Source organism: Drosophila busckii, chromosome 2L (genome assembly GCF_011750605.1).
Source record: "Drosophila busckii strain San Diego stock center, stock number 13000-0081.31 chromosome 2L, ASM1175060v1, whole genome shotgun sequence".
Taxonomy (NCBI): domain Eukaryota; kingdom Metazoa; phylum Arthropoda; class Insecta; order Diptera; family Drosophilidae; genus Drosophila; species Drosophila busckii.
The window spans coordinates 5475701-5497303 of NC_046604.1; the positions used below are offsets into that span (position 1 = coordinate 5475701).

General features: G+C 34.5%; 10 protein-coding genes across 11 annotated transcripts; 4 read left to right on the forward strand and 6 right to left on the reverse strand.

Moving 5' to 3' along the window:
- Positions 1–65: 65 nt before the first annotated feature.
- On the forward strand, positions 66–1226 carry LOC108607477. The gene has a single exon (XM_017998316.2). It carries the CDS (start codon positions 251–253, stop codon positions 1118–1120), a length of 870 nt encoding a protein of 289 aa, XP_017853805.1. The 5' UTR covers positions 66–250; the 3' UTR covers positions 1121–1226.
- A 668-nt stretch (positions 1227–1894) lies between these two features.
- On the forward strand, positions 1895–4059 carry LOC108607476 (malate dehydrogenase, cytoplasmic). Its single transcript, XM_033293518.1, has 2 exons — positions 1895–1914; positions 2919–4059. Exons 1-2 carry the CDS (start codon positions 1911–1913, stop codon positions 3914–3916), a joined length of 1002 nt encoding a protein of 333 aa, XP_033149409.1. The 5' UTR covers positions 1895–1910; the 3' UTR covers positions 3917–4059.
- Positions 4060–4198: 139 nt separating this feature from the next.
- Positions 4199–5659, reverse strand: LOC108601512 (ubiquitin thioesterase otubain-like). The gene is given in 4 exon segments (XM_017989415.2): positions 4199–5078; positions 5134–5433; positions 5493–5528; positions 5530–5659. Coding segments are annotated over 4 exon segments (789 nt in total). The 5' UTR covers positions 5569–5659; the 3' UTR covers positions 4199–4664.
- Positions 5660–6906: 1247 nt separating this feature from the next.
- On the forward strand, positions 6907–8802 carry LOC108607826. The gene is made up of 3 exons (XM_033294063.1): positions 6907–6999; positions 7058–7973; positions 8039–8802. Exons 1-3 carry the CDS (start codon positions 6988–6990, stop codon positions 8800–8802), a joined length of 1692 nt encoding a protein of 563 aa, XP_033149954.1. The 5' UTR covers positions 6907–6987.
- A 312-nt stretch (positions 8803–9114) lies between these two features.
- Positions 9115–11209, reverse strand: LOC108607829 (heart- and neural crest derivatives-expressed protein 2). The gene is made up of 4 exons (XM_017998892.1): positions 11110–11209; positions 10707–10903; positions 10268–10411; positions 9115–9207 (listed from the first exon to the last, which is right to left on the reverse strand). Exons 1-4 carry the CDS (start codon positions 11207–11209, stop codon positions 9115–9117), a joined length of 534 nt encoding a protein of 177 aa, XP_017854381.1.
- Positions 11210–11803: 594 nt separating this feature from the next.
- Positions 11804–13813, reverse strand: LOC108599494 (ubiquitin carboxyl-terminal hydrolase 14). Its single transcript, XM_017986344.2, has 7 exons — positions 13705–13813; positions 13471–13646; positions 13307–13411; positions 12821–13209; positions 12605–12761; positions 12476–12541; positions 11804–12419 (listed from the first exon to the last, which is right to left on the reverse strand). Exons 1-7 carry the CDS (start codon positions 13718–13720, stop codon positions 11880–11882), a joined length of 1449 nt encoding a protein of 482 aa, XP_017841833.1. The 5' UTR covers positions 13721–13813; the 3' UTR covers positions 11804–11879.
- Positions 13814–14273: 460 nt separating this feature from the next.
- LOC108596350 (phenoloxidase-activating factor 2) lies at positions 14274–16736 on the reverse strand. The gene is made up of 4 exons (XM_017982009.2): positions 16634–16736; positions 15325–15680; positions 15006–15258; positions 14274–14949 (listed from the first exon to the last, which is right to left on the reverse strand). Exons 2-4 carry the CDS (start codon positions 15667–15669, stop codon positions 14342–14344), a joined length of 1206 nt encoding a protein of 401 aa, XP_017837498.1. The 5' UTR covers positions 15670–15680; positions 16634–16736; the 3' UTR covers positions 14274–14341.
- Positions 16737–17051: 315 nt separating this feature from the next.
- Positions 17052–17998, reverse strand: LOC108603526 (REPTOR-binding partner). 2 transcript variants are annotated; one of them, XM_017992424.1, is made up of 4 exons: positions 17868–17998; positions 17451–17532; positions 17267–17388; positions 17052–17206 (listed from the first exon to the last, which is right to left on the reverse strand). In XM_017992424.1, exons 1-4 carry the CDS (start codon positions 17916–17918, stop codon positions 17108–17110), a joined length of 354 nt encoding a protein of 117 aa, XP_017847913.1. In that variant the 5' UTR covers positions 17919–17998; the 3' UTR covers positions 17052–17107. The 2 variants fall into 2 exon arrangements, with proteins under 2 accessions (XP_017847913.1, XP_017847921.1); XM_017992432.1 differs by having other exon boundaries at positions 17100–17206; positions 17263–17388; positions 17868–17996.
- Positions 17999–18265: 267 nt separating this feature from the next.
- Positions 18266–19212, forward strand: LOC108596703. The gene is made up of 2 exons (XM_017982729.2): positions 18266–18480; positions 18701–19212. The coding sequence occupies exons 1-2, from the start codon at positions 18342–18344 to the stop codon at positions 19195–19197; spliced, it is 636 nt and encodes a 211-aa protein (XP_017838218.2). The 5' UTR covers positions 18266–18341; the 3' UTR covers positions 19198–19212.
- A 337-nt stretch (positions 19213–19549) lies between these two features.
- LOC108596712 (RNA-binding protein Rsf1) lies at positions 19550–20686 on the reverse strand. The gene has a single exon (XM_017982743.2). The coding sequence runs from the start codon at positions 20668–20670 to the stop codon at positions 20077–20079; it is 594 nt and encodes a 197-aa protein (XP_017838232.1). The 5' UTR covers positions 20671–20686; the 3' UTR covers positions 19550–20076.
- Between the last annotated feature and the right edge of the window lie 917 nt (positions 20687–21603).

A 21603-nucleotide genomic window follows, 5' to 3' on the forward strand; every position in this document is an offset into this window, starting at 1 on the left:
GGGTTATTTGACTTTTTTATACCATCCCTAACAACTCAGTCATTGTTTAAGCGATTACCAACACTTTTGTCGAAAAAACAGTAAATAATAAAGAATAAGAAAAAAATACAAAAGCAACCAAAAAAGAAAGGAAAAAGAGACAAAAATTCGAAAACAGTGTCATGGGATTAAGATCATTTGTGTACGCGCTTAATGAAACAAAAACATATTAGCCAACAACGCAACGCGTAAAAAAAAAACAATAAGTAAAATGTCTACAGAGGAGTTGCCAGCTGATTTGGATAAACTAAAAATAACATCAAAACACACGCATATTAAATTGCGTGACAGAAATCCATTTTACAGTCTAAATAACAGTCCCAGCGGTGGGCCTGGCCAAAGTGCAGATCCTTCTAGAAATGCGAACACAAAGCAAATAATGTTCAGCAGGCGCATACGAAGAAGATCAGAAAGCAACATTGATGATTTTCACAACAAGAAACTAGACCCCGAGGTCAGCGCGGACACCTTTGAAACACTAAATCCTTTGCGCTGCTTGAACGGAGTGCACAAACAACAACTAAAGCGAAACAGTCTAACAGCATCAAAGCGAAATTTATTACGCGAGCCAATATTACGAATATTAACTGACAATGCACACACTAAAACTGCATTTGTTGCTCGCACACGTCGTTCAGATCCTTTGAATATTGATGAAAAGAGTCGCACAAATATTCATAAAGCTCGAAATAATCCAAATTCTAGATCCAGTATAAATGGTATTTGCAGCTTTCGTGATTTAATAAGCGAATGCAACAGTTTGCTAGATGAGTCTAAATCGAATACCTGGCAATCGTCCAAAAACTTCACCATTTGGCAGAAGGATACTCCAGAAGCTATACGGGAAACTCTGTCTGCAAATGATGGAGATGGTCCACCCGTTGATTGGAAAGAGCGTGATCGGGAACGGCCCGTCGTAACCTCCGGTGCCACACTATCATGCTCCCAGGAGGCAAGCAGCATAGCGTCAAACCCAAGGAATTGCGACGATGTCACCATTGTGGAGTTGGCTAGCTACTTCGATACTATGGTCCACATTCCCAAGAAGATGTCATCTATGGCTGAGATGATGTACATTTAAGGCTATGGCACAGCCTAAATAAAGAAAAGCGAATATTTGTTTGTGTGTGCATTCATATTCATACGCATATACCAATTATTTCAATGAGTGTCATTAGATAAAATCTAATATTATTCTTAAATGTTGTATATAAATTTATCAATGTGTATATAGTTTAACGTTTAACTTCGATATAGTTGTAAATGAAAGTCTATAAATATAAAAGCTGTTTTTTAACTTAGTTGAATGGGTAGGAAGGACGATCCAATGGTATTCTGGTAAAACTTTTTTAGAAGTAAATTGGTAAACTTCATATGGAAGTTCGTTATAAGATGTACGATGGCATTGAAATCGATGTATTTTATTTCAACAATACGGCAATGGTGAAGTAAATTGGGTCTCACAATTAAAACATATTCGATCGTCTAAATATCGACTTGCGATAACTCTGGTAAATAGACTTCTTGGTCACACTTTTTTATATAAATAAGTTTCAGTGATACCATTTTAACAGTTTTATAGCTAGATTTTTTAAAATTGTAAAATATGGAACAGATTCTGAACTGCTCTTCGGGAAGCATTTAATATTTTATTTCCTTATATTTATTTTATATTATATTTATGTTTTATATATTATCTTTCAAGGTTAATTTAAAAAAACTAGCAATTTTAGTTTCGTTTTTAGCGTTTTTTTTTTACAATTTCTAGCAATTTCTTCGCTTTAGCTACTTAAACCTTGTATATTCTGACAGCACTGTTAAGTTTGCAAATTTAAGCTAACGCAGCTGGAATAATTTCGAAAGCGGTAAAAATGGTAAGTTAAATTATATTTTAATATATATATAAAACAAAATTGTAGTGAATATACTACATATACTCTTAATTTGTGATAATACATAGAAAACATGCTAATACAAAGTCTATGCAGAGAATATTAATATTTTGCATAATAAACTTTTAAACAGATTTATGTGTGAAGATAACATTCATTTGACCTTAAACTATGGAGAAAAAACTATAGCAACAACAAATTACACAATACAATACGTAGAAAATATGAAAGTGAATATGAATATATGTATAAACGCGTTTGTAAATACAAATTAAAATTATGCTGTGTATGTGGGCTCACACGCACACACAGACAATTTAAATTGCTGTAAATATAAAAAGTCATAGTAGCAATATTTTCCCATATGCACACATATGTATGTATGTATGTAGTATACGCATATAGAATGCATCTGGGCAAAGCGGAATGTCCGATTATGATCCCTTTCACCCGCAATCATGCAGCAGCCTTCCACAAATAAATTGCACTTGAGACGCCATCTCTTTCATTCCCTCCTTCTTCCATTTGTGCTTTTGTAAAATCGCAATCTAGTACATTGTACATGTCTAACGATTTTTTAAGCCCACATCAGCACTTTGCTAATTGACACTGCATAAAGAAGAATATTGCATAAGTAAATGTTTATACTCTTATCACTATGTGGTCAATTTGTCCGTTCGTTTTTTTTTTTATATTTTTTGTACCTTGAAACATGTTCAATGAACAAAAGGTTATCAGAGACTGACGATAAGCCCTTTCCAAAATATGTTAAACCAGTTAGCCCCTTATTATGAATCGAATAAGAATTTTTTGAGCATGAACTATTGTATAAAATGACCGACATCGTGCGTTGACAAAAGAATTACAGAACAACAAGTACAATGGTATGCACTTTTTATTCAAATAAAAATGATTATTAACTTATACTCTTGTAAAAAAATAATTTAAAACTAATCTTTTTTAACTATTTGCATTTGTATTTTTAGGCTGAACCTATTCGTGTTGTTGTGACGGGAGCTGCTGGTCAGATAGCTTACTCCTTGCTCTACATGATCGCGAGGGGAGAAGTTTTTGGAAAGGATCAGCCACTCATACTGCACTTGTTGGACATACCACCAATGGTTGGAGTACTGGAAGGTGTTGTTATGGAACTTGCTGATTGTGCATTGCCACTGCTCCGTGAAGTGGTGCCCACAACTGATCCACTTGTTGGATTTAAGGATGTTTCTGCAGCATTCCTGGTGGGTGCCATGCCACGCAAGGAGGGCATGGAGCGCAAGGATTTGCTCTCCGCTAACGTGAAAATCTTCAAAGTCCAAGGTGAAGCCTTGGACAAGGTTGCCAAGAAGGATGTTAAGGTGCTGGTTGTGGGCAACCCAGCCAACACCAATGCGTTGGTTTGCTCAAACTACGCACCCTCCATTCCCAAAGAAAACTTCTCGGCGATGACACGTCTTGATCAAAACCGTGCTGCTTCGCAGTTGGCTAACAAAATGGGTGTGCCCATTACTAGCGTTAGCAACGTAATCATCTGGGGCAATCACTCTTCGACACAATATCCGGATGCCAGCCAAGGAACAATTCTCATTAATGGCGAGTGGAAACCCATTGCGCAAGCTGTTAATGACAACGCTTACCTACAAGGCTCATTCATTGAGACTGTGCAAAAGCGTGGTGCTGCTGTAATTGGCGCCCGCAAAATGTCGTCAGCCATGTCGGCTGCCAAGGCCGCCTGCGACCATATGCACGATTGGTGGAACGGCACTGCACCTGGCAAGTTTGTCTCCATGGGTGTCTTCTCCGATGGCAGCTATGGCTCTCCCAAGGGTGTGGTCTTCTCGTTCCCCGTTGAAATCAAGAACAAACAATGGAAGATTGTTGACAATCTACCCATTACTGACTTTGCCAAGGGCAAACTAAACGTCACGGGCACAGAGCTGCAGGAGGAGAAGGACGAAGCGATGTCTGTGTTGGATTCCAATTGACTAGCCGGCGTAGGGGACTCAAAGTTGTAGAGAGCATAGCACAAGTTGCAACTTTAGAGGTAGAAGCAAACTTATGGTTTTCTGTTATATTTGCATTTAGAAATTTAACATATACACATTGCAATAAATACACTTTTTTGTAAATATAATTGTTAATTATTTGATTAAATGAAAATGTGGACTTTGCATTCTTAGGACCATCCGATTCCAAGCGCTATATGTATGGAGAGATTATATTGTCGAGGTTAGGAACAAGTGATTATTTAATCGTGATTCATTTTATTTTACGATCTAATATATATGTTAATAAGTCTACAACTTATTTGACATCAGATCGATCAGTATATTTACAAGCAATAATCGGATCATAATACTTATATATACGCGAATTACATATAATCGTTGTTGAAACTTGTATAGTAAGAGGTTTATTGTTGAGCAGTGTCCGAGGCAGTCCGAGAACATTGACAAGACAAGTTGACACAAGAGAGATCATATACCAAAAGTTTTACTAAATATTTCTTCTTGTGGATTTAATAAGATAAATATCGGCAATCCAAATTATTTAATATTTCCAGCATTGGCAGAGCGCTGTTTTGTTTGAATTATCGACATTTTACCGAATTCAATAATTCTTGGGGGGTGCCAAAGAAATTGATTTTCTTTGTTGAATTATATTTGATAAATGTTTGACAAAAGTGTTGTGAATTATAATGTTTTTGTGTATAAATGTATCACCTCGACGATTTCAGTTTGGGTATAATATATCATAATGTCCTGGCCTATAAATAAGATAAACCTTCGACTCGGATCCTTCTGGGAAATCGTGTGCTTTTACCGTGCCACCTTCGCCCCTGTCTAGATACTCAACTTTCACTCCCACGCCAAGTGCGGTGCATAAGGCGATGATATGTATATGGTCAGATTCCTTGTACATTGGCTCAACTTCCTGATGCCGAAACTCTTCAATTGAATAATCGCCTTCAATAAAGTGTTGATAAAAGTCGGCATCTTCCTGCAGTTTGCCGGAGGTAATCAAGCGCAGATAAACCACCACGTAGTCAGAGTAGCCCTGTTCATTAAAGATTTTGTGTAATTCATTCTTCACTTCATCAGGTCCTGCGGGATTATCTGGACAAACACGCTTTATAACCTCCATGAACTGCAAACAAAGCGAAAATTACTAAAGTTTTATAGATATACAAGCAACTAATTACAGTTTCATGGAAATCTTCTAATGTAAAGCTGGGAAAGCCCAGTTCCACCAGCTTATTTTTCGAGCTTTCTGCCAATTTTTGAAATTCTTGATAAGCACTATTGTTTGTTATTAAGTACTCCAAGTACGAATAGGCAAATGCTCTAAAGAAGCAATTGCCGTCAGGGCGTGTGCGTCGAATAAATTTATATTTCTTAGATAAATCTTGGATTTTAGCTGTGAACACATCGTCACCATTATATTCGGCACCCAAACAAGTTAGGGGCATTAGTTCGCTGACCAAAGGAGTTGATTCACTGATCTGCGGAAAAATTAAATTTCATTCTATTGTATACAATTACAAATGGTTTTTTTACTCACTTCTTTTTCAATTTCGCGCTGTTGCTGCATAATCAAGCTCATCGCGATTGCTGTCATTGTGATCAATAGACTCCATGACTTGTACAAAACTTAAATTTTCTTTAAATAAAATACAAAATATTTGTTATTTAGACAGCGACATCGAATATGAACCAAATTGGTTAAGTGTGTGACCGTATAATATCAGAAACAAATACTTTTGCAGCCCTACTCACAGTGCTGCCTTAATATCCAGGGGTGAATTAGCTATGCAGATGACAACAATGTTAAGTACATTTATTTAACAATTTAAATGTAGAATAGATAATAAATACTAAGAAATAAGACATTTAATGTTCTAGCTTTATCAATTTTAAAAAAGCCCAGTCTTATCAAAATTATCAAACATGACATTTTTGTACTGGTATAACAATTTGGCGCCATACACTAACATAATCTGAATTCCTTATCAACCTTATCAACTGCTTTTTAAATTGCACCGTACAACAGCAGCTTCAACTGAATCCTAATGATATTTGTTAAATTTTTGTGATATGTAAATAAAAACAGTTTGACAGTCGATTTGATGATTGAATAATAAAAATAGTGGCCGGTAAAAATAAAAAGTAAAGTGGCCCAGCATGTTACCACTAAGCATACAACATGCTTAGTGATGTTACATTTATTATGAGGTGCATTTAATACCCCGCTTAATGGTCTGTCTTGCACTATGTATTTACGTCTGTTTTTATTATTTCAACATAAACGTTATTTTTACAAAATTTATATATTAATTAAGAAACTTTTTATTTATTACGCTGCGTACAACAACTCGTAAGTATGTATGTACATCCGCATAGACTAAATTCGTATACCTATTACTTACTTTAATTTTAAAATTATAGCTAGAATATATCGAACATAATGTGCTTATTTTTCTTATTTTCAGTAAAGTAGTTACATCAACAAAGTCAGACAACATGACAGAAGAGATGTTAATACATCCGGTGCTTGACATAGAGGAAATTCCGTAGTAACCCAACCGTAAATATGTATGTACATACAATATATATTTATGTATATAAATTCGTATACTAGTGCAAATCTTTAACAATGTACACATTAAAAATGACCGTAAATTTTGCAATAAACAGATGGTAATAACAATTTACAAGATCTGTATGTATGTTTATTTGTATGTATGTATGTATGTATGTACATGCATCTTACATCTTTGCTTCTCTAGCGAAGAAAAGCAGCCAGTCACGCAATCAAGTGCTTTCAATCGTAGAAGATATTTTTGTTTTTCAATTATTTTGCACTTGGCTTTACCTGATCCACATTACACAATTTATATTAATTATTTCCCTTGAGTCTTGCAGCGTAACTTCCACATTTTGCACAAAATTCAACAATCGCTTATATATACTCCCTGGAAAAGCAAAATTTTCATTGCTATTGCTGATCGTTGAGTCGGTATCATCGTACATCAAAATATTCAACAAAAAACTTAAGGATGGCAACTTGGGTAATACAAGAGGATACACAATTTCAATTTATTTACTTACAACATAATAACATTTCAGATTGTTTTCGTATGTACAATTGTGTGTGTCCATTTTTATACTATTATCGCAGAGATACAAACGAGTTCGGAGTTCAGAGACAAGAGCCATGTGATAGGTCACCGAAACAGAACGAGTGCTATCCAGAAAAGGATATCAACTAATTCCGAATACCCAGAATACAGCCAATTAGATTCAAATAATGCTCCTATTCGCAATCAACCAATTATTCAAAAACGACGTTTAAAGAAAAATCGACATACAGTGCATCTTACAAAGTCGCCTCAGCGCACTAAAAATACATATGGAGTTAAAGCTTCGAGTGGGCGGCGAAAATCAAAGAATAATTTTTCTGCAAATGAAAACAAAGAAGTTGAGGTAATCCAAACATTTGAGGAGATTCATGAACATATTAATGAGCCGGAGGACCAAGACGGTCAATATCAAGCATCTGAGCGTTATGAGAGCCACGATATGCCAGAAGCTGGTGTAGAAAAGCAAGAAAAACATGTTAAAGTCAAAGTTAAGCATCATCATCACCACCATCATCATAATCATATAAAAGAGGTTATTAAAACAGTACCAAAACCTTATCCTGTTGAAAAAATTGTGCATGTTCCAATAGAGAAAATAGTGGAGAAAATTGTGCAGGTTCCAAGGATAGTAAATGTCACTGTGGAGAAAATTGTGCACGTGCCTGTGGAAAAAATCGTAGAGAAAGTGGTTCGCATACCCAAGCCAGTGCACATACCTAAGCCGTATATAGTTGAAAAAATTATGGAAAAAATTGTACATGTGCCCAAGCCGTATCCTGTGCTAAGAACTGTCCCCTACCCAGTAGAAATAAAAGTTCCAGTAACAGTTGAAAAAAAGGTGCCTGTGCCCTTCAGAGTAGAAGTCGAACGCAAAGTTCCAATATTCATACACTCCCATGAACCCTAGAGCAATCACATTCTAACGACTATATTGAAAAGGATGTATCAAAATTTCAATCTGGCATAGAAGAACCCAATGGCAACGAAAATCGTCACAGTTTCTTAACTGAAAACTACAATTCACATCATGCCAACCGCTATAATGCTGCAAAGGATATTTCCAAATTTCAAACTAGCATAGAGGAACCCAATGGCAACGAAAATCGTCACAGTTTCTTAACTGAAAACTACAATTCACATCATGCCAACCGCTATAATGCTGCAAAGGATGTTTCCAAATTTCAAACTAGCATAGAAGAACCTAAAAGTAACGAAAATAGCCATAGCATATTAACTGAAAACTATAATCGACACCATGCAAGTCGCTATACTGCTCCAAAGGATGCATCTAAATTCCAATCTGGTTCCTCTGAGCCAAATGTTAATGAAAATCGGCATGGCATATTAACTGAGAGCTACAATCTACACCATTCAAATCGCTACAGTGATCCAGTGCCAGCAACCAATCCCGAAGAATACCAAAGTGCTGATGGACCAGCCCAAAAATATTTGAATGACAATTCTGAAAAAAATAATTCACCTTTGGAGCAGTCAACATCTGAGAGTCAATATCATCCAGTGCAATTTTTAGAAAATAACACTCCCTTTAATATTGTTGTACCCGATAATACAACTTCAGATGATTTAAGCCCTCAAAGCTATACTAGCAGTGGGTTTCAGCAAATACCAATATCGCTACCTTTTGAATTTATTCAATTACAACCGATGGCCTTTCAAAGTCCATTGAGTTTTCAATTACCTGTTATGAATAATTCACAAAATAGCACATAAATTACTACTTACAATAATTTATTTAAGCCAAACTCAAGATTTAAAGTCTACCTAAGATATTACTTATAGGCATATATTCATGGCTATACACAAATAAACACAACTAGAGAATTATGAGTGTGTTTCATTTCACCAACGGCTGATAATTTGCAAAGAGTGCAATTCTAACTCTAAACGTACTTACTTTTTAGTTAACTGTATGACTCTTGTACATATCTGCAAGCTTCAGTATATAGTTTTATATGTATATTTATTTCGTCATAGATCTTATTTTTTATTTAATTCTTAAGTAAATATACGGATTATGTTTACTTAATTTTGTTCCGGGACAAGCTCCGAAGCCCAAACATCTTGGGGCCAACCAGTACGGCCTTTAGTTGATATGCAAGTATTCTGTAAAGTATTCTGCAAAGAGTAAAACAAAAATACAATTTTGCAAGCAAAAGAATAATTATAAAACCCTATATACATATATATTAATAGAAAGGCTAAGTACTAAAGATGCATCTAAAAACATTCTGGCCGACGGATATATCAATGGTGGATACGCTGAGAAGATGAAGCTGAGCATTTAGTTTACTCTGTAGTATAAATTATATGCAGCACAATTTACAATATTAATGCAAATTTAATTTTTGTTTGTTTAAGCATTGTGTTTATTCGTGCTTATGTTACCATTATGTCAGTCAATTAATTAAATAAATATTAGTGTAAGGTATACAATAGTCTGAATAGATGCAGTTCAATTACTTATACCTATTTTGTTGTGACTCGAATGTACAATACAATTAGATATACATACATATGTATGTACATAAGCACAACCAAACAATTGGAATTCGAATTTTGGGGGTGTTTTCTTCAAATGATAAACAAAATTTGTGTTTACGATCAAAAGCACTTGACTCAAAATAGGTTCTCTTTGTATACTTTATACATAAATAAAGTTGGATAACAAGTGCACGTGCACTATTTTAAACAAATATAAAGCACATTATATACTGCAGATACTATATATGTATGTATGTACTCATGTGTGTATTGAAAAAATATATTTTGAATTCTTTTGAGCTAAAAACAGCAAGTGGCATCCTTGAAATTAACTTTATATAAGCTCAATATTCCGTCGGCTTTACCATAATTCAAAACAAATAAAACAAGTTTTAAGTTATAAAAAGTTATAATCGTAACCCGTAGACACTTGTCGCTTTAATTGAAATATCGTGCCACTTGAACACTCAGCATCCCACCCTCAACCTCAGACGAAAGCATTTATTTAATTGGGCCATGTGGAAAAACTGTCTCTAATGTGTTGGGGTGAAAAAATAAATGGGCGGCGCAAATGGATTTTTCATTATTACCAGCCACGTGCACTTGTGGGAAACTTACATGCTTAACCACTAAAGTGCCACTTGACTCATTTTCCACAAATTTATGCAACGATGTAAATAATTTTGCAACAAACCTCATTTCTTTGTTTTCTATCATTGTAGCCCTTTCGATTTGGTTGCTTTATCTCAGCCTGAAATCCACTCTTTGGATCCTGATCACCATCAAGAACATCCACCAAATAGTTTATGTAGAGTATGGCCAGTTTCAATGTTTTTATCTGAAAATGTTTGTTTTGATTTCATTGATAAATTAAGTTATATTTAAGACAATGCAACATACAACTCATTCATCAAGATTTTCATTTAACGAGGATCAAATAAAAATAAATTTTCGATTTACGGGTCTATTATATTTCAAATGATGTTAAAATATTGAGTGTAAAAAAAACGGCTCGAATTTTGTGATTTGTAATTTACCGGCGGAGAAATATTACTATTCGTCTATAGAAATATGTACATTTTTAACATGGATGCATACACATATTTAATAATAATCAAGGTATATATTTGTACCTTAGATAACTTGGTGTCTGAAGGAACGTTTGGAATTCTGTCGCGTAGACAAGCGAATGCATTATTTATACTTTGAGTACGTCTTCGCTCTTTTTTATTTGCAGTATTTCTCTTTTTAATAGTTCGTACAGTTGTTGGAATGAAATTTAATTGATTAATGGGTTGATATATTTCATCGTTTATTTTTCTATCAGAATCTGAAATACACACGGGAAAACAAATTTAAAGTTGTATATATTTTTAATCACTTATTACAGTTTTAAATTAAAAAATAGCAAAACTTAAATGTGAATCTGATACACTTTGCGTTTGTTCTTTTTTAATAGGAGCTTAGTTTATTTTAAATAAAACTTTGAAAACTTAAAAAGTTTAATACACGTATACGCATCTGTTTCGTACGTACAATTTAATTCATTGACATCAAGAACAGGAGTATTAATATAACCTTCGTTGTAATAATATGACGAAGGTTCGCGACACACAACATTTTGATATTTTGCCATTATTTGCTTTTGTATATCACACACACTTTTTAAATTAATTGTATTTTTGTATACAGCAATGCGCTGTTTTAAATAGTCAATTTAGTGTTGTAATGTTTCCGAATAAGATTTTAAGCTCTACATTCTTGAACATATATTTCCTGACTGCCATCGTATCGAATATTTTTGGAATTTCTGCTGGTAATGATAAATTAATACTAACCACACAGCCAATTCAAGAGACACACCCCCAAGCACAGCCAATGAAGTACGTTCTACGCTTCACAAAGGACCAATCAGAATCACTGGTGAATAAGCGCGTGTGTAAACAAATGTAGTATGTATGTAAAAATGTTGTACATTTTTACATACAATTATATGAGCGAAAAGCATACATTCGAGAAATCAATTCATATCAATATGAAAGGCTCAAAGTATTTATTATTTTAACTTAGTAAGAACAAAGACGATGATAAAACGAATTCACCACAAAAAACACAACTACAATTTTAAGGTGACCGTTTCAATAAGAGTGAGAACTGAATCTCTTTTGAGGCTATTCTGTGCCCTATTACTTATTTTAAGTCATTTTCAGCTGTTAGAGGTAATAGTAAATCTCAATAGATTTTTTATCAGTTTATTTATTGGGTTAACAATGATGTGCTTGCAACCAATGTGGAATCAAAAAGATTTAACACTTTTCTAAACGTTTGGGTCCATACAGCAAGACGTAAGCGCAATGCCAGTCACCTCCACCTGACAGTCGCAGAATCTCGTCAGTGGTTACAGATGTAACATCGTCATCATCAAACTTGAACCACACATCACCACTGGAGCGGACCCAGGCTACGTAGTGTCCAGATGAGCTGGAGCGACCTTTGTGTGTTAGAACTGCCTTCAGTGTATAAAAGCCGGAATTGTTGCTGCCCAAATCGTCCTCAAACCAGAATTTTTCATATTTGTTCTCATCATTCTCATCCTCATTTTCGGTGGACTTGGCAGTCTTATTAATCTGAGCTTCGACATCCATTTTCTTATCCTCAACGTCTTTGAATTTGGATCGCATTGGGCACAGCTTGTTTTGTAATTCAGGAGTGCACAACTCGAAAGCATCAAAGTCGATGGGAAATTTAATGTCCTTTAGGACCTTAGCATTGATGCCTTCCTTTCCTTTGTATTGAAATCTAACGAACTGAACAGTCAGATAAGCTGGCAGACGACTCACCAAGTACTAACAAAACAATATTATTAGAACAAACTTATGGTTTTAAAAAGGATAATATTTACATTTCTTGTATAGTGTGCATCACGTCCCAGGGCTTCCGAATTTTTTACCAACTGCTCTTTCATTTTCTAAATTTATAAAATTAAATCATAATTATCTAGAACTTTTACGTCTTGTTAAAGTATATTTACAGATTTTAAGCCGCTTTGCATATACTTTACTTCCATGGAAATAAAGCAGCTCAATTGCAAAAAGTTTTCAGTGGTAACAGTTGCAGGTTCATCCGGAGCTTCATCCGAGGTCATCTTCACTTCGTAGGTGCCTCCGAAAAATTGTTCAATAAAAGAGCTATAAAATATATAAATAGTTAACGTTTAGTGAGTGTCTGGATCATATGCAACTATTACCTATGACTTTTCTTCACAGCGACGCTACTAGCTGAATCCTGGCTCACTGGTACAAGCTTTTGCTGTAGCATTTTAAGAATCTCAGACCAGCATTCATTTGCATCCTGCTGCCGATAGGTGCCATTTTCGCCAGTCTGCGCGAACTGAGGCGAAGCCCTGTGCAAGGCCTGCAAGAGCACAATTGGGGTAATTGTTGTGCCCTTCTCCATCTGTGTAAAGACTATTTTCATAGCCGACGAAATGGTAAATGCAGAAGAAGTAGTATCAGAACCATCATGACGGAAACTGTCTAAAGCAGTACGTAGCTCAGGCACTGCTCTCAAGCACTGCACAGTAGCATTCATGTAGCATGTATTGCCAAGATTGGTTAGACCAGCTGGTAGCCGCATCTGTAAATGTATAGAGAGTATATGTAAATATATAAAACAAAAGTAAAGTTTCACATGAAAATTTAGCATCAATTGTATATATTTAATAAATTATTACCGCTGTAGCTGTTTCAGCTTCAGTCATATCCTCAATGAATTTAACTGGTGTTTGAGGCACTTCTGGCACCTTTTCCTTTGATCCTAATAGCAGAACAACGGCTCCCTATACGAATGAATTTTGCTTTAGAAATGCATAAGATTGTGATGCAAATTAAGGCCTACATCTTTAAGTTGCAAATTCCATTCATCATCCTTCAATATTCCTCCTTTGCACATAATTTTCTGTCTTTCCGGCTGCACTCCAGTTAGCGCAAAAAGTTGAGCCTTAAACAAAATAGGCTCTTCATCGGTATTTACATCTATATCCGGATACAGTTCTCGTCCCCATTTCACTTTCACTGAATAAAACGTATACAATTAAATCAAAAGTAAAATTCCACCAATTATCAGTAGTACCTCTAAAAGAAGGCATTTTGCTAACACAATTCGAAAGTTATATTCTTTAAAATATCAAAGTCATTACTATTAAAGAGGAGACTCTTTTAGTGTTGGTTAGAGCTGGTCTGAATCGTTTAGAACTAGTTCGATTAAGCTGCTCATCAAACTGCCTCTCGTTCATTTGGTCGTTGATTTGATGAGAATAAATATAAACAAATATATGAATAATTAAATATACAAATTAAACTGTTCGTAAACTGTATGACATTATTTTCCATAAAAAAAGATATTTGAAAATTATATTGATTAGAACACACATAGAACACTCTTACACAGCACTAGATTTTTTAATAAAGCTTTTCATCTTATTAGCTAGCATGTATTATCCACAATATTGTTGTGTGAGCAATACAGCAATAGAAATATTTGAAAAGTTGAGAGCATACATATGTAGTCGCGCTAGCGATTCAAACAGAAATATCGATAAGTGTAATTCAATCGGAAGCCTAAAAACTACGAACTTCAAAATATACAGCGACTCTTTTTCTTAATTATACCAATAACACTTAAACCAAGTTACATTTGTATGTGTGAAAAGCATAGATTTATTACGTGTCAAATTAAATTGATTATGAGCATTACATTTATCAATTGCTTAAGGAGTGAAGTATGTAAAGTCAACCTGTCTTTGGTTGAGTTTCTGATCTATCCATGGCCTCAAATGGGCAACATTGGCATATACTCCAGGAATGTTTTCTTCACCACAGCCAATGCCCCAGGCAACAATACCAGCAGACTTGAATCTATTAGGGAAACCTTTAATAGGGCACACCAGTGGTGAGCCACCATCTCCCTTGCATGTATCCTTGTCCTTTTCTCCTCCGGCACACATGAAACTTTCATTAAGGTTAAAGTGCTTTCCAAGTCTAGTCTGGCGAAGATCTGTTTGGCACTTGGCATTTGGCACAACAGGCAAGTCGATTTTCTTGAGAATTACTTGATATTCCCCATCCTTGCCAAACTTATTTTTGCCCCAGCCAGTGGCGTAACAGCGGTCATAGTCGAAAATTTCACCCACATTTGGCAAGCAAACTGGCTGAATATTCTCCTGGAGAGTAAATGGCGTTTCCAAAAATAGCAGAGCAACGTCATTATACAGAGTTCCCTTATTATATTGCTCATGATAGACTATTTCCTTCACATAACGATCCTCGTGTGGTATGATTTCGTCCTTTGTTTGAGTGTCCCATTCACCAGCCCGCACTAAATGCATAAGGATTAAAAAAATTATAAAACTTATTTAGATATTAAAATGTTACCTATTAAAAATTTGGCGTCCTTGTTATGAACACAGTGGGCTGCCGTCAGTATGACGTCCGGTGCTATTAAAGCTCCTCCGCATTCGTACAGATTCAACTGAGACTCCTCGCGCAGGATTGCAACCATCCATGGAAATTCTCCAAATTCAGCTTCTTGGTTAACAGCACCAGTTATTTTAAAACCAACGCCGTTGGGATTTTGATAACCGCAGCCATGGTTCTCCGATGGCTTCACAATATCAGGAATAGCTTTCTACGGAATAAGATACAAATAATGGATTGTAAAGTTTTCCAATTGAAGGACAACTGTTTTAGGTACCTTATTTGGGAGATCACAACATAGCTCCAGGTATGAGCACGGTGTGCCCGTATCAATACGAATATCAATTAGGTTTTCACCATCAGTATTGATTGTATTGTTTGCGCACAACCAGCGTGGCACACACTCCTTCTGATTTCCGCAGGACTGGAATTTGTTATCATTGCGTACATCCGGGGTTGGTATTGGATGTGTAGGAGTGGGTGAAATAACATTTGGAGGAGTTGTTGGGTTCGAACCAGCAGAACCATCCGTCTTAAATATTTCAGAAATAAGATCATCCAACGATGCCTGCGACAGGCAAGCAGTTGCCATTAGGCATATTAGCAAACAGTTGATGATCATCGCTTGATTCTCTACAAAAAACAAAAAATTTGTTATTAAATGCCTCAGAGTTTCAAGTTAATTAGAAGTCTTATCGCCGCTCTAGCATAGCTCGTGCTTGCAATAGACAATTGAAATCACCTTTGACCTACTACTTATATACATACACTAAATATTGCCACAGATAAGAAGATATTGCTAAGTAAACAACTGAATATAGTATTAGCTATATATGTAGGTCACCATACAGTACAGTCTGCTTTATACAAACAATTACGCTTGGACAATGCCAAAATTCAATAATAATTGAATGTAATTTGCTCTCCGGATTATATGGTTAAATATTTTGGAATACGTATTCAACATTGCCCTGCCTTGAATTAAATTTTCTTTATTAAAATTAGCAGTTACTCAAGCAAGTCGCATGAATACAAACAAAACTACTTTGGTAATCACAATAGTAAATATGTTTAACAATTTAAAAATCAATACCATCAGAGATAATGACAGTATATATTTTATTATTGGCAAAACACAATTATAATTCGAAATACCCATTCATTACTCATTTGGGTATTTCCCTTTTCGTTGGCACTAGAGGATGCACTTAATGTTGTCCATGAATTTTTAAAAAATAAACATACAAGCAAGTGTTAAGCAAACACAGGAAATTTTATTTATCAAATCCTATATATGTATCTATGTATATGTATGCAAGTATACGTACAAATCTTCATCAATACGGATACACATCTAGTCACTGATTAAATAAAGTAAACCGGTTAATAATATATTCACACTTCTGCATATGTGTATGTATATAATGTTAGCATATATACATACTTTAGTTTATACATATTAACACGAAAATAAGTTAAATTTGTTTATGTAACTTGACGCTTTATAATTTAAAACAAAAAAATTCTTATTAAATACTTTTAAATTAGTGAAAAAACTTTTAGCACACTTAAAGGTTTATACATACCAATTTGTATGTCGTAAAAATCAAATCAAATCTTTCTTTTATTACTGCTAATAACACCGATAGAACTATTTCATTCTCCGCTTCAAACGTAACTGAATTTATATTTTGTTCGCTTCCAAATTTAATCTGAGCTTTTCTGGCAGCTCTGAAATCAAGTTATAAGTTTACGTCAGGGTCGCCTGAGAGAGAGAAGACACTTATTACTTACACGCGCGCAAATCACACATTGGCTTCAGCACCCAGCAGGGAATTCCAGCATGCATAAGGTACAGAGAAGTGTAAGTACTCTACTCTGTATTGGCATGAATATAAATGGGACATTACATATTATTTAATATAATACATATATATTTACGTATTCTGCTGATTCATTTTAAACATATACATATATATTCATAAATACATTTATGCAAATAAAATAATGTTGCTTAAATCTATAATAAACTTTTAATTAAGTTCATATTTGTACTTTTTTTAGTTTGTCTGCTCTTGCTTAAGCACCCCAATATCTGTTAGCAGCTGATCAACATCAACATCGGCATTTTCACTCAAACGTCTATCCCATTGTATTAGCTGTGAGCAAAGACAAGGTAAATAAATAATTATAAAAGCAACAAATTTATATTAACCAACTCGCTCCAGTTCTGTACGCAAAGCAATCACTGCCTTCTCACGATCAGTCACCAGCTCCTCCAGATATTGGTAGCGAAGCTTCTTTCGTGCGCGACATTCCCTTGCACTCTGTCTGCTACGCTCTAAAATTGCAATAAACAAATTATATGAATAAGTTTAAATGATTTGATGAATTTACTCTTACCTAGTTTTGCTTTGATGTCAACTTTTTCAGAAGCTGTCTTTCTACCCGGTTTTCGACCCCTTCTTCCACTTTCTTTGCGTTCCTAAACAATAGAAAATACAAACCATATAATAAGTTGCTTGGAAAATAAGGGATGAGGTTTAAGCTAACATATTATATTTCAAAGTTCATACATACATATATATTGAACCAAAAAATTGTAAGCAACGATTAAATACCTATACACACATGTACTAGCATAAAGAAATTATATTTAATATACAATTTATGTGTACATATGAACAAAAGAATATGCAAATATACATACATATGTGTATATGCATGTATTAAAATTCCAAACAAAATACTACGACGCAATTTGTATCAGATTTTAAGAGTCATAAGTACTATGTATTTAATTTCAATTTTATTACATACGGTTAACTGGTGCTCCTCTGTTATAGCCATCTGCATACTATCGCAATCCATTTTTTTATATTTCTTCGTAAATAATATATAAAACAAAAGAGCAATTGTTTTCCCACGACTTCTTGTTTATAATGAAATAGAGAAATTATCGATGATACATGTATCGTTGTAATCGCTTAGTTTCGATTCCATTTCATTTGCTTTTGTACATTTTTAACTATTGTTAATTTATACTTTTTTATAAATAAAAGTGGAGCTTATTGCACCCTTACCACGGGGATACACTATAAATAAAACTGTATTAATTTAGCTTTATATTTAATTTATCATGTTTTTCCCATTCGTTGCAAGTATACAAGTGATTGCTAACTTGACGCACATGTTTTGATTTATAAATCATATGACAATTGTGTAAATGTGCAATTGTTTTTTAAATAATAGATTCCATTAAATTGTATGTTGAGTTGATACTGATAAATTCAAATGGAATCCGAGAATATTACGACAGAAACTACCGCTGCAGATCTCCGACGTGAGTTGCGCCGTAAAAAAGTTTTGGAAAGCGCAAAGTCTCGATTAGAGAAACTAAATGGTAGAATAAAGCCGGCTGGAGTCCATGAAGGTATGACAACGGATATAAGTAAAAGTCGGCATTATAATTACATTTGCCATTTATTGGACTTTAATGCTTAAATTCATATGTACACATATACATACATATAAACACATACTTATGTATGTATGTACATATATACTTATGTATGTCTTGAGTCGGCCATGTTTTTCAACACAAATTATACGAATACAACTAATTTCTTTTAATTTACTGATTATTGTTTTAGACATTGTTTCGAATGAAGAAGCTGTAGAGTTCTCGGATCCAGAAGTGGAACTAAATATACCGACTGGAAATACATTTTTCGCAGAGGAGCCAAACATTTCGTTTTTCTCTACCAACACATTCTCCCCGACCACCACAGAAGTCCCAAATATTTATATAAGAAGCAGAGTTCACATTTTTATTGCATCAATAATTGGCTACTTTCTGTCGCTTTACATAAAGAATATGCTATTCGCTCCTGTTGGCCTATGCATAATGATAGAGCTGTTTTTCTTCAGAGATCAGTCCAGCCATAATAACAACATTGTTAACGTTATTGTGCCCATTGCATTGATGTTCTCAGGTGCCCGCTTGAGTAATAAGATCAAACAGGTCAGCTATCTCTTTGCCATTTCTCAATCTCTTATAGTTAATCTGGCAATTAACATTTTTTGTATATGTGTAGCTAGCTTTTTATACCAATATAAGAGCGATGCTAATTTTGTTGTTGTAAAATAAATCTAAATAAATGTTTAATTATTTTCTTAGTTATTAATTATCTTTAAAGCTGATGCATTCGTTGATTTTGAGAGACATCCCTAATAATCCGTTTGTTAAGGATTCTAATATAATATAAATGTGGATAAAATTGTTTTCTTAATAATTTTCTTAGTTAATAAGTTTTTAGGCTGATTTTTAGATTTGCAACAAGTTTGAGTATAAAACTTGAATAAATATTTGTAATTTTCTTACTTAATATACTATGCTTGTTGTGTATAAATTGATTATTATCAACATCCCTAGTAAGCCAATTGGATAGGATGAGTTATTTTTTTAAATTTCTTCATTAAAAACATCCCTAATAAACTGTTCTATAAAAAAAATTGAGTACCTGAACTTCCCGTTACATTGAATTATTTACAAGCGTGTGGTGTTTACGATTCTGACAATTTTATTAGAATTATATATTCTAGGTTTCGGTAAAACTAGTCCGTACATATCTTGTAATATATGTATATGTGTATATTGGTATCTTAATAATTTAAATAGTGGGCTAATTTAGCTCTTAAATTTGAATGTTTTTTGCGTTTTTAATCAAATATTTATTTTATGCAATGCGAATGTGAAATAAATATGGTAATATAAGTATGCTTTATGTTTATCAGCGCTAATATTAATCGTGTTGTGTTCATCTTTAATGGGGATTATTGCCATTGCGATTTATAAAACCAAATCATAATTTTTTATTTTTTTTTGCTTTTGTTTTTCAATTGTAAATGTATGTATGCATGTATTTACACATTAATAATGCTTCCTTAGTGCCGACGGATAGCATTAGTATCGCACAGATGTGTAATTTAGGTTAATGTGAAGTTTCAGATGTTAGCTCATTGAATATTAAAAACGATGATTGCCAGCTGGCGAACGAGATCTGAAACGTCCTCCTCCTTGGCCACTGCTTCGACCATAACTGGAGCTGCTGCCCCCACCATAGCGGCTGCTTTCTCGCGACCCACTGTACATATCACGACGACTGAAGCCATTGCTGCCACTTTCGCGTCCACTGCCACCGTAGCCACCGCTAGAGCGGCTTGAACTGTAGCCGCGGTCAACATGGCGGCCGCTATTACTGCTTGAGCCCCTCTGCTGTCTAAAGCCGCCGCTGCTGCTGCTGTTAGTTATACTGTGTCGGCCGGAATCACCGCGTCGGCCTCTGTCACCGCCTCCACCGCGTCTTCCTTGTCTTGGACGTCCTTTGGAGATTTCAACACGCAACTGTGAGCCAAGCAGCTCAGAGCCGTTCAAAATATCGCACGCTTTTTCGGCATCGTCGCGGTGCTCAAATTCAACAAAGGCAAAACCGGGTGGATTGAATGCAATCCACACAGAGTTGAGTTTACCGTACTTTGTAAACTCGCCTTCTAGATCGTCCTTCTTCACCTTATCGGTTAAGTTGCCCACATACACCCTTGTCCCCCGTTGATCAGTCATATTGGTTAAAGTAAGATATTTTCCTTAGCTCAATTAATAATTAATCAATATTCTTTGCACTTCAGCTAGGTTTTTTGTATGTACATCAAAAGTTCTTTCTCAAAGTGACCAGACTACGTGCAGAATGCCTAATCGATATCTGACAACCTAACCGTTGCGTGGAACAATGGAAATAGTACGCAAGATTCAAAATAATCTGTTGACAAAGTTAAAAACACAGAAGCGTTAGGATGATAATTTACTTATAAAAATGTTCACGCTTCGTCGGAACAATAAAATGACTGTTAAAAAAATAATTAAACCTTTTAAATATAAACCAATCATACCTGGAACGCCGCGTGTGTTCCGTAGTTTCAGGTGAAATTAAGTTAGACTGAAGTTTTTTTTTGACAATTAGGTCACTGTATAAGTCGCTTTGTTGCTTAATATTGTTTTATATCATAATAATTATAGTGCGACTACTATTTATATTTATATTTAAATGACTTTAGACGATAGGTCAAACAATCTGCAATGCAATCGATAGTCGAGGTAATGAAAATATTCGGATTACAATCAAAATCGACTTGTATCAACCTGTGCTTCTCACGTTTGATTGTACTATTGGTAGACAACTAAAGAATATAATTAAAACCTGCATAAAAGTGGTATACAGTAAAAGATTTTTTATTTTATTTTTTAATAGCAAACAGGATTTTAAATTGTGTTGCTCCAAACTATGCGTGATTAAATAATAACGGTTCTTAATATAAGCTTATATGTTTTAAGTGCTTCAACATAAAATACAATTGTTCAAATCGTTTATACACTAAACACAGCGTTAAATTTACTTAAACCTTTTGCAATCAATAGATTGTATATATATATATAAAGTGGTGCTCGAACGTGTTACATGTATGTACGATCAAACATATACTTCAAGTATGTAATGTA

Excerpts from the sequence above, each read along its gene's own strand:
- LOC108607477 (XM_017998316.2), top strand. The coding sequence starts at position 251 with ATGTCTACAGAGGAGTTGCCAGCTGATTTGGATAAACTAAAAATAACA.
- LOC108607826 (XM_033294063.1), top strand. Across the intron at positions 7,974-8,038 it reads ATTCATACACTCCCATGAAC|AAGAACCCAATGGCAACGAA; the intron begins CCTAGAGCAATC and ends AATCTGGCATAG.
- LOC108607829 (XM_017998892.1), bottom strand. The coding sequence starts at position 11,209 with ATGGCAAAATATCAAAATGTTGTGTGTCGCGAACCTTCGTCATATTAT. Across the intron at positions 10,904-11,109 it reads TGATGTCAATGAATTAAATT|ATTCTGATAGAAAAATAAAC; the intron begins GTACGTACGAAA and ends TGTGTATTTCAG. Across the intron at positions 10,412-10,706 it reads CAGACACCAAGTTATCTAAG|ATAAAAACATTGAAACTGGC; the intron begins GTACAAATATAT and ends AAACATTTTCAG.
- LOC108599494 (XM_017986344.2), bottom strand. Across the intron at positions 12,542-12,604 it reads TGCAAAGCGGCTTAAAATCT|AAAATGAAAGAGCAGTTGGT; the intron begins GTAAATATACTT and ends TTATAAATTTAG. Across the intron at positions 12,420-12,475 it reads ATGCACACTATACAAGAAAT|TACTTGGTGAGTCGTCTGCC; the intron begins GTAAATATTATC and ends TTGTTTTGTTAG.
- LOC108596350 (XM_017982009.2), bottom strand. The coding sequence starts at position 15,669 with ATGATCATCAACTGTTTGCTAATATGCCTAATGGCAACTGCTTGCCTG. Across the intron at positions 15,259-15,324 it reads GTTGTGATCTCCCAAATAAG|AAAGCTATTCCTGATATTGT; the intron begins GTACCTAAAACA and ends CTTATTCCGTAG. Across the intron at positions 14,950-15,005 it reads GGACGCCAAATTTTTAATAG|TGCGGGCTGGTGAATGGGAC; the intron begins GTAACATTTTAA and ends TTATGCATTTAG.
- LOC108603526 (XM_017992424.1), bottom strand. The coding sequence starts at position 17,918 with ATGGATTGCGATAGTATGCAGATGGCTATAACAGAGGAGCACCAGTTA. Across the intron at positions 17,533-17,867 it reads CAGAGGAGCACCAGTTAACC|GAACGCAAAGAAAGTGGAAG; the intron begins GTATGTAATAAA and ends TCTATTGTTTAG. Across the intron at positions 17,389-17,450 it reads TGACATCAAAGCAAAACTAG|AGCGTAGCAGACAGAGTGCA; the intron begins GTAAGAGTAAAT and ends TTGCAATTTTAG.
- LOC108596703 (XM_017982729.2), top strand. The coding sequence starts at position 18,342 with ATGGAATCCGAGAATATTACGACAGAAACTACCGCTGCAGATCTCCGA. Across the intron at positions 18,481-18,700 it reads GCCGGCTGGAGTCCATGAAG|ACATTGTTTCGAATGAAGAA; the intron begins GTATGACAACGG and ends TTATTGTTTTAG.
- LOC108596712 (XM_017982743.2), bottom strand. The coding sequence starts at position 20,670 with ATGACTGATCAACGGGGGACAAGGGTGTATGTGGGCAACTTAACCGAT.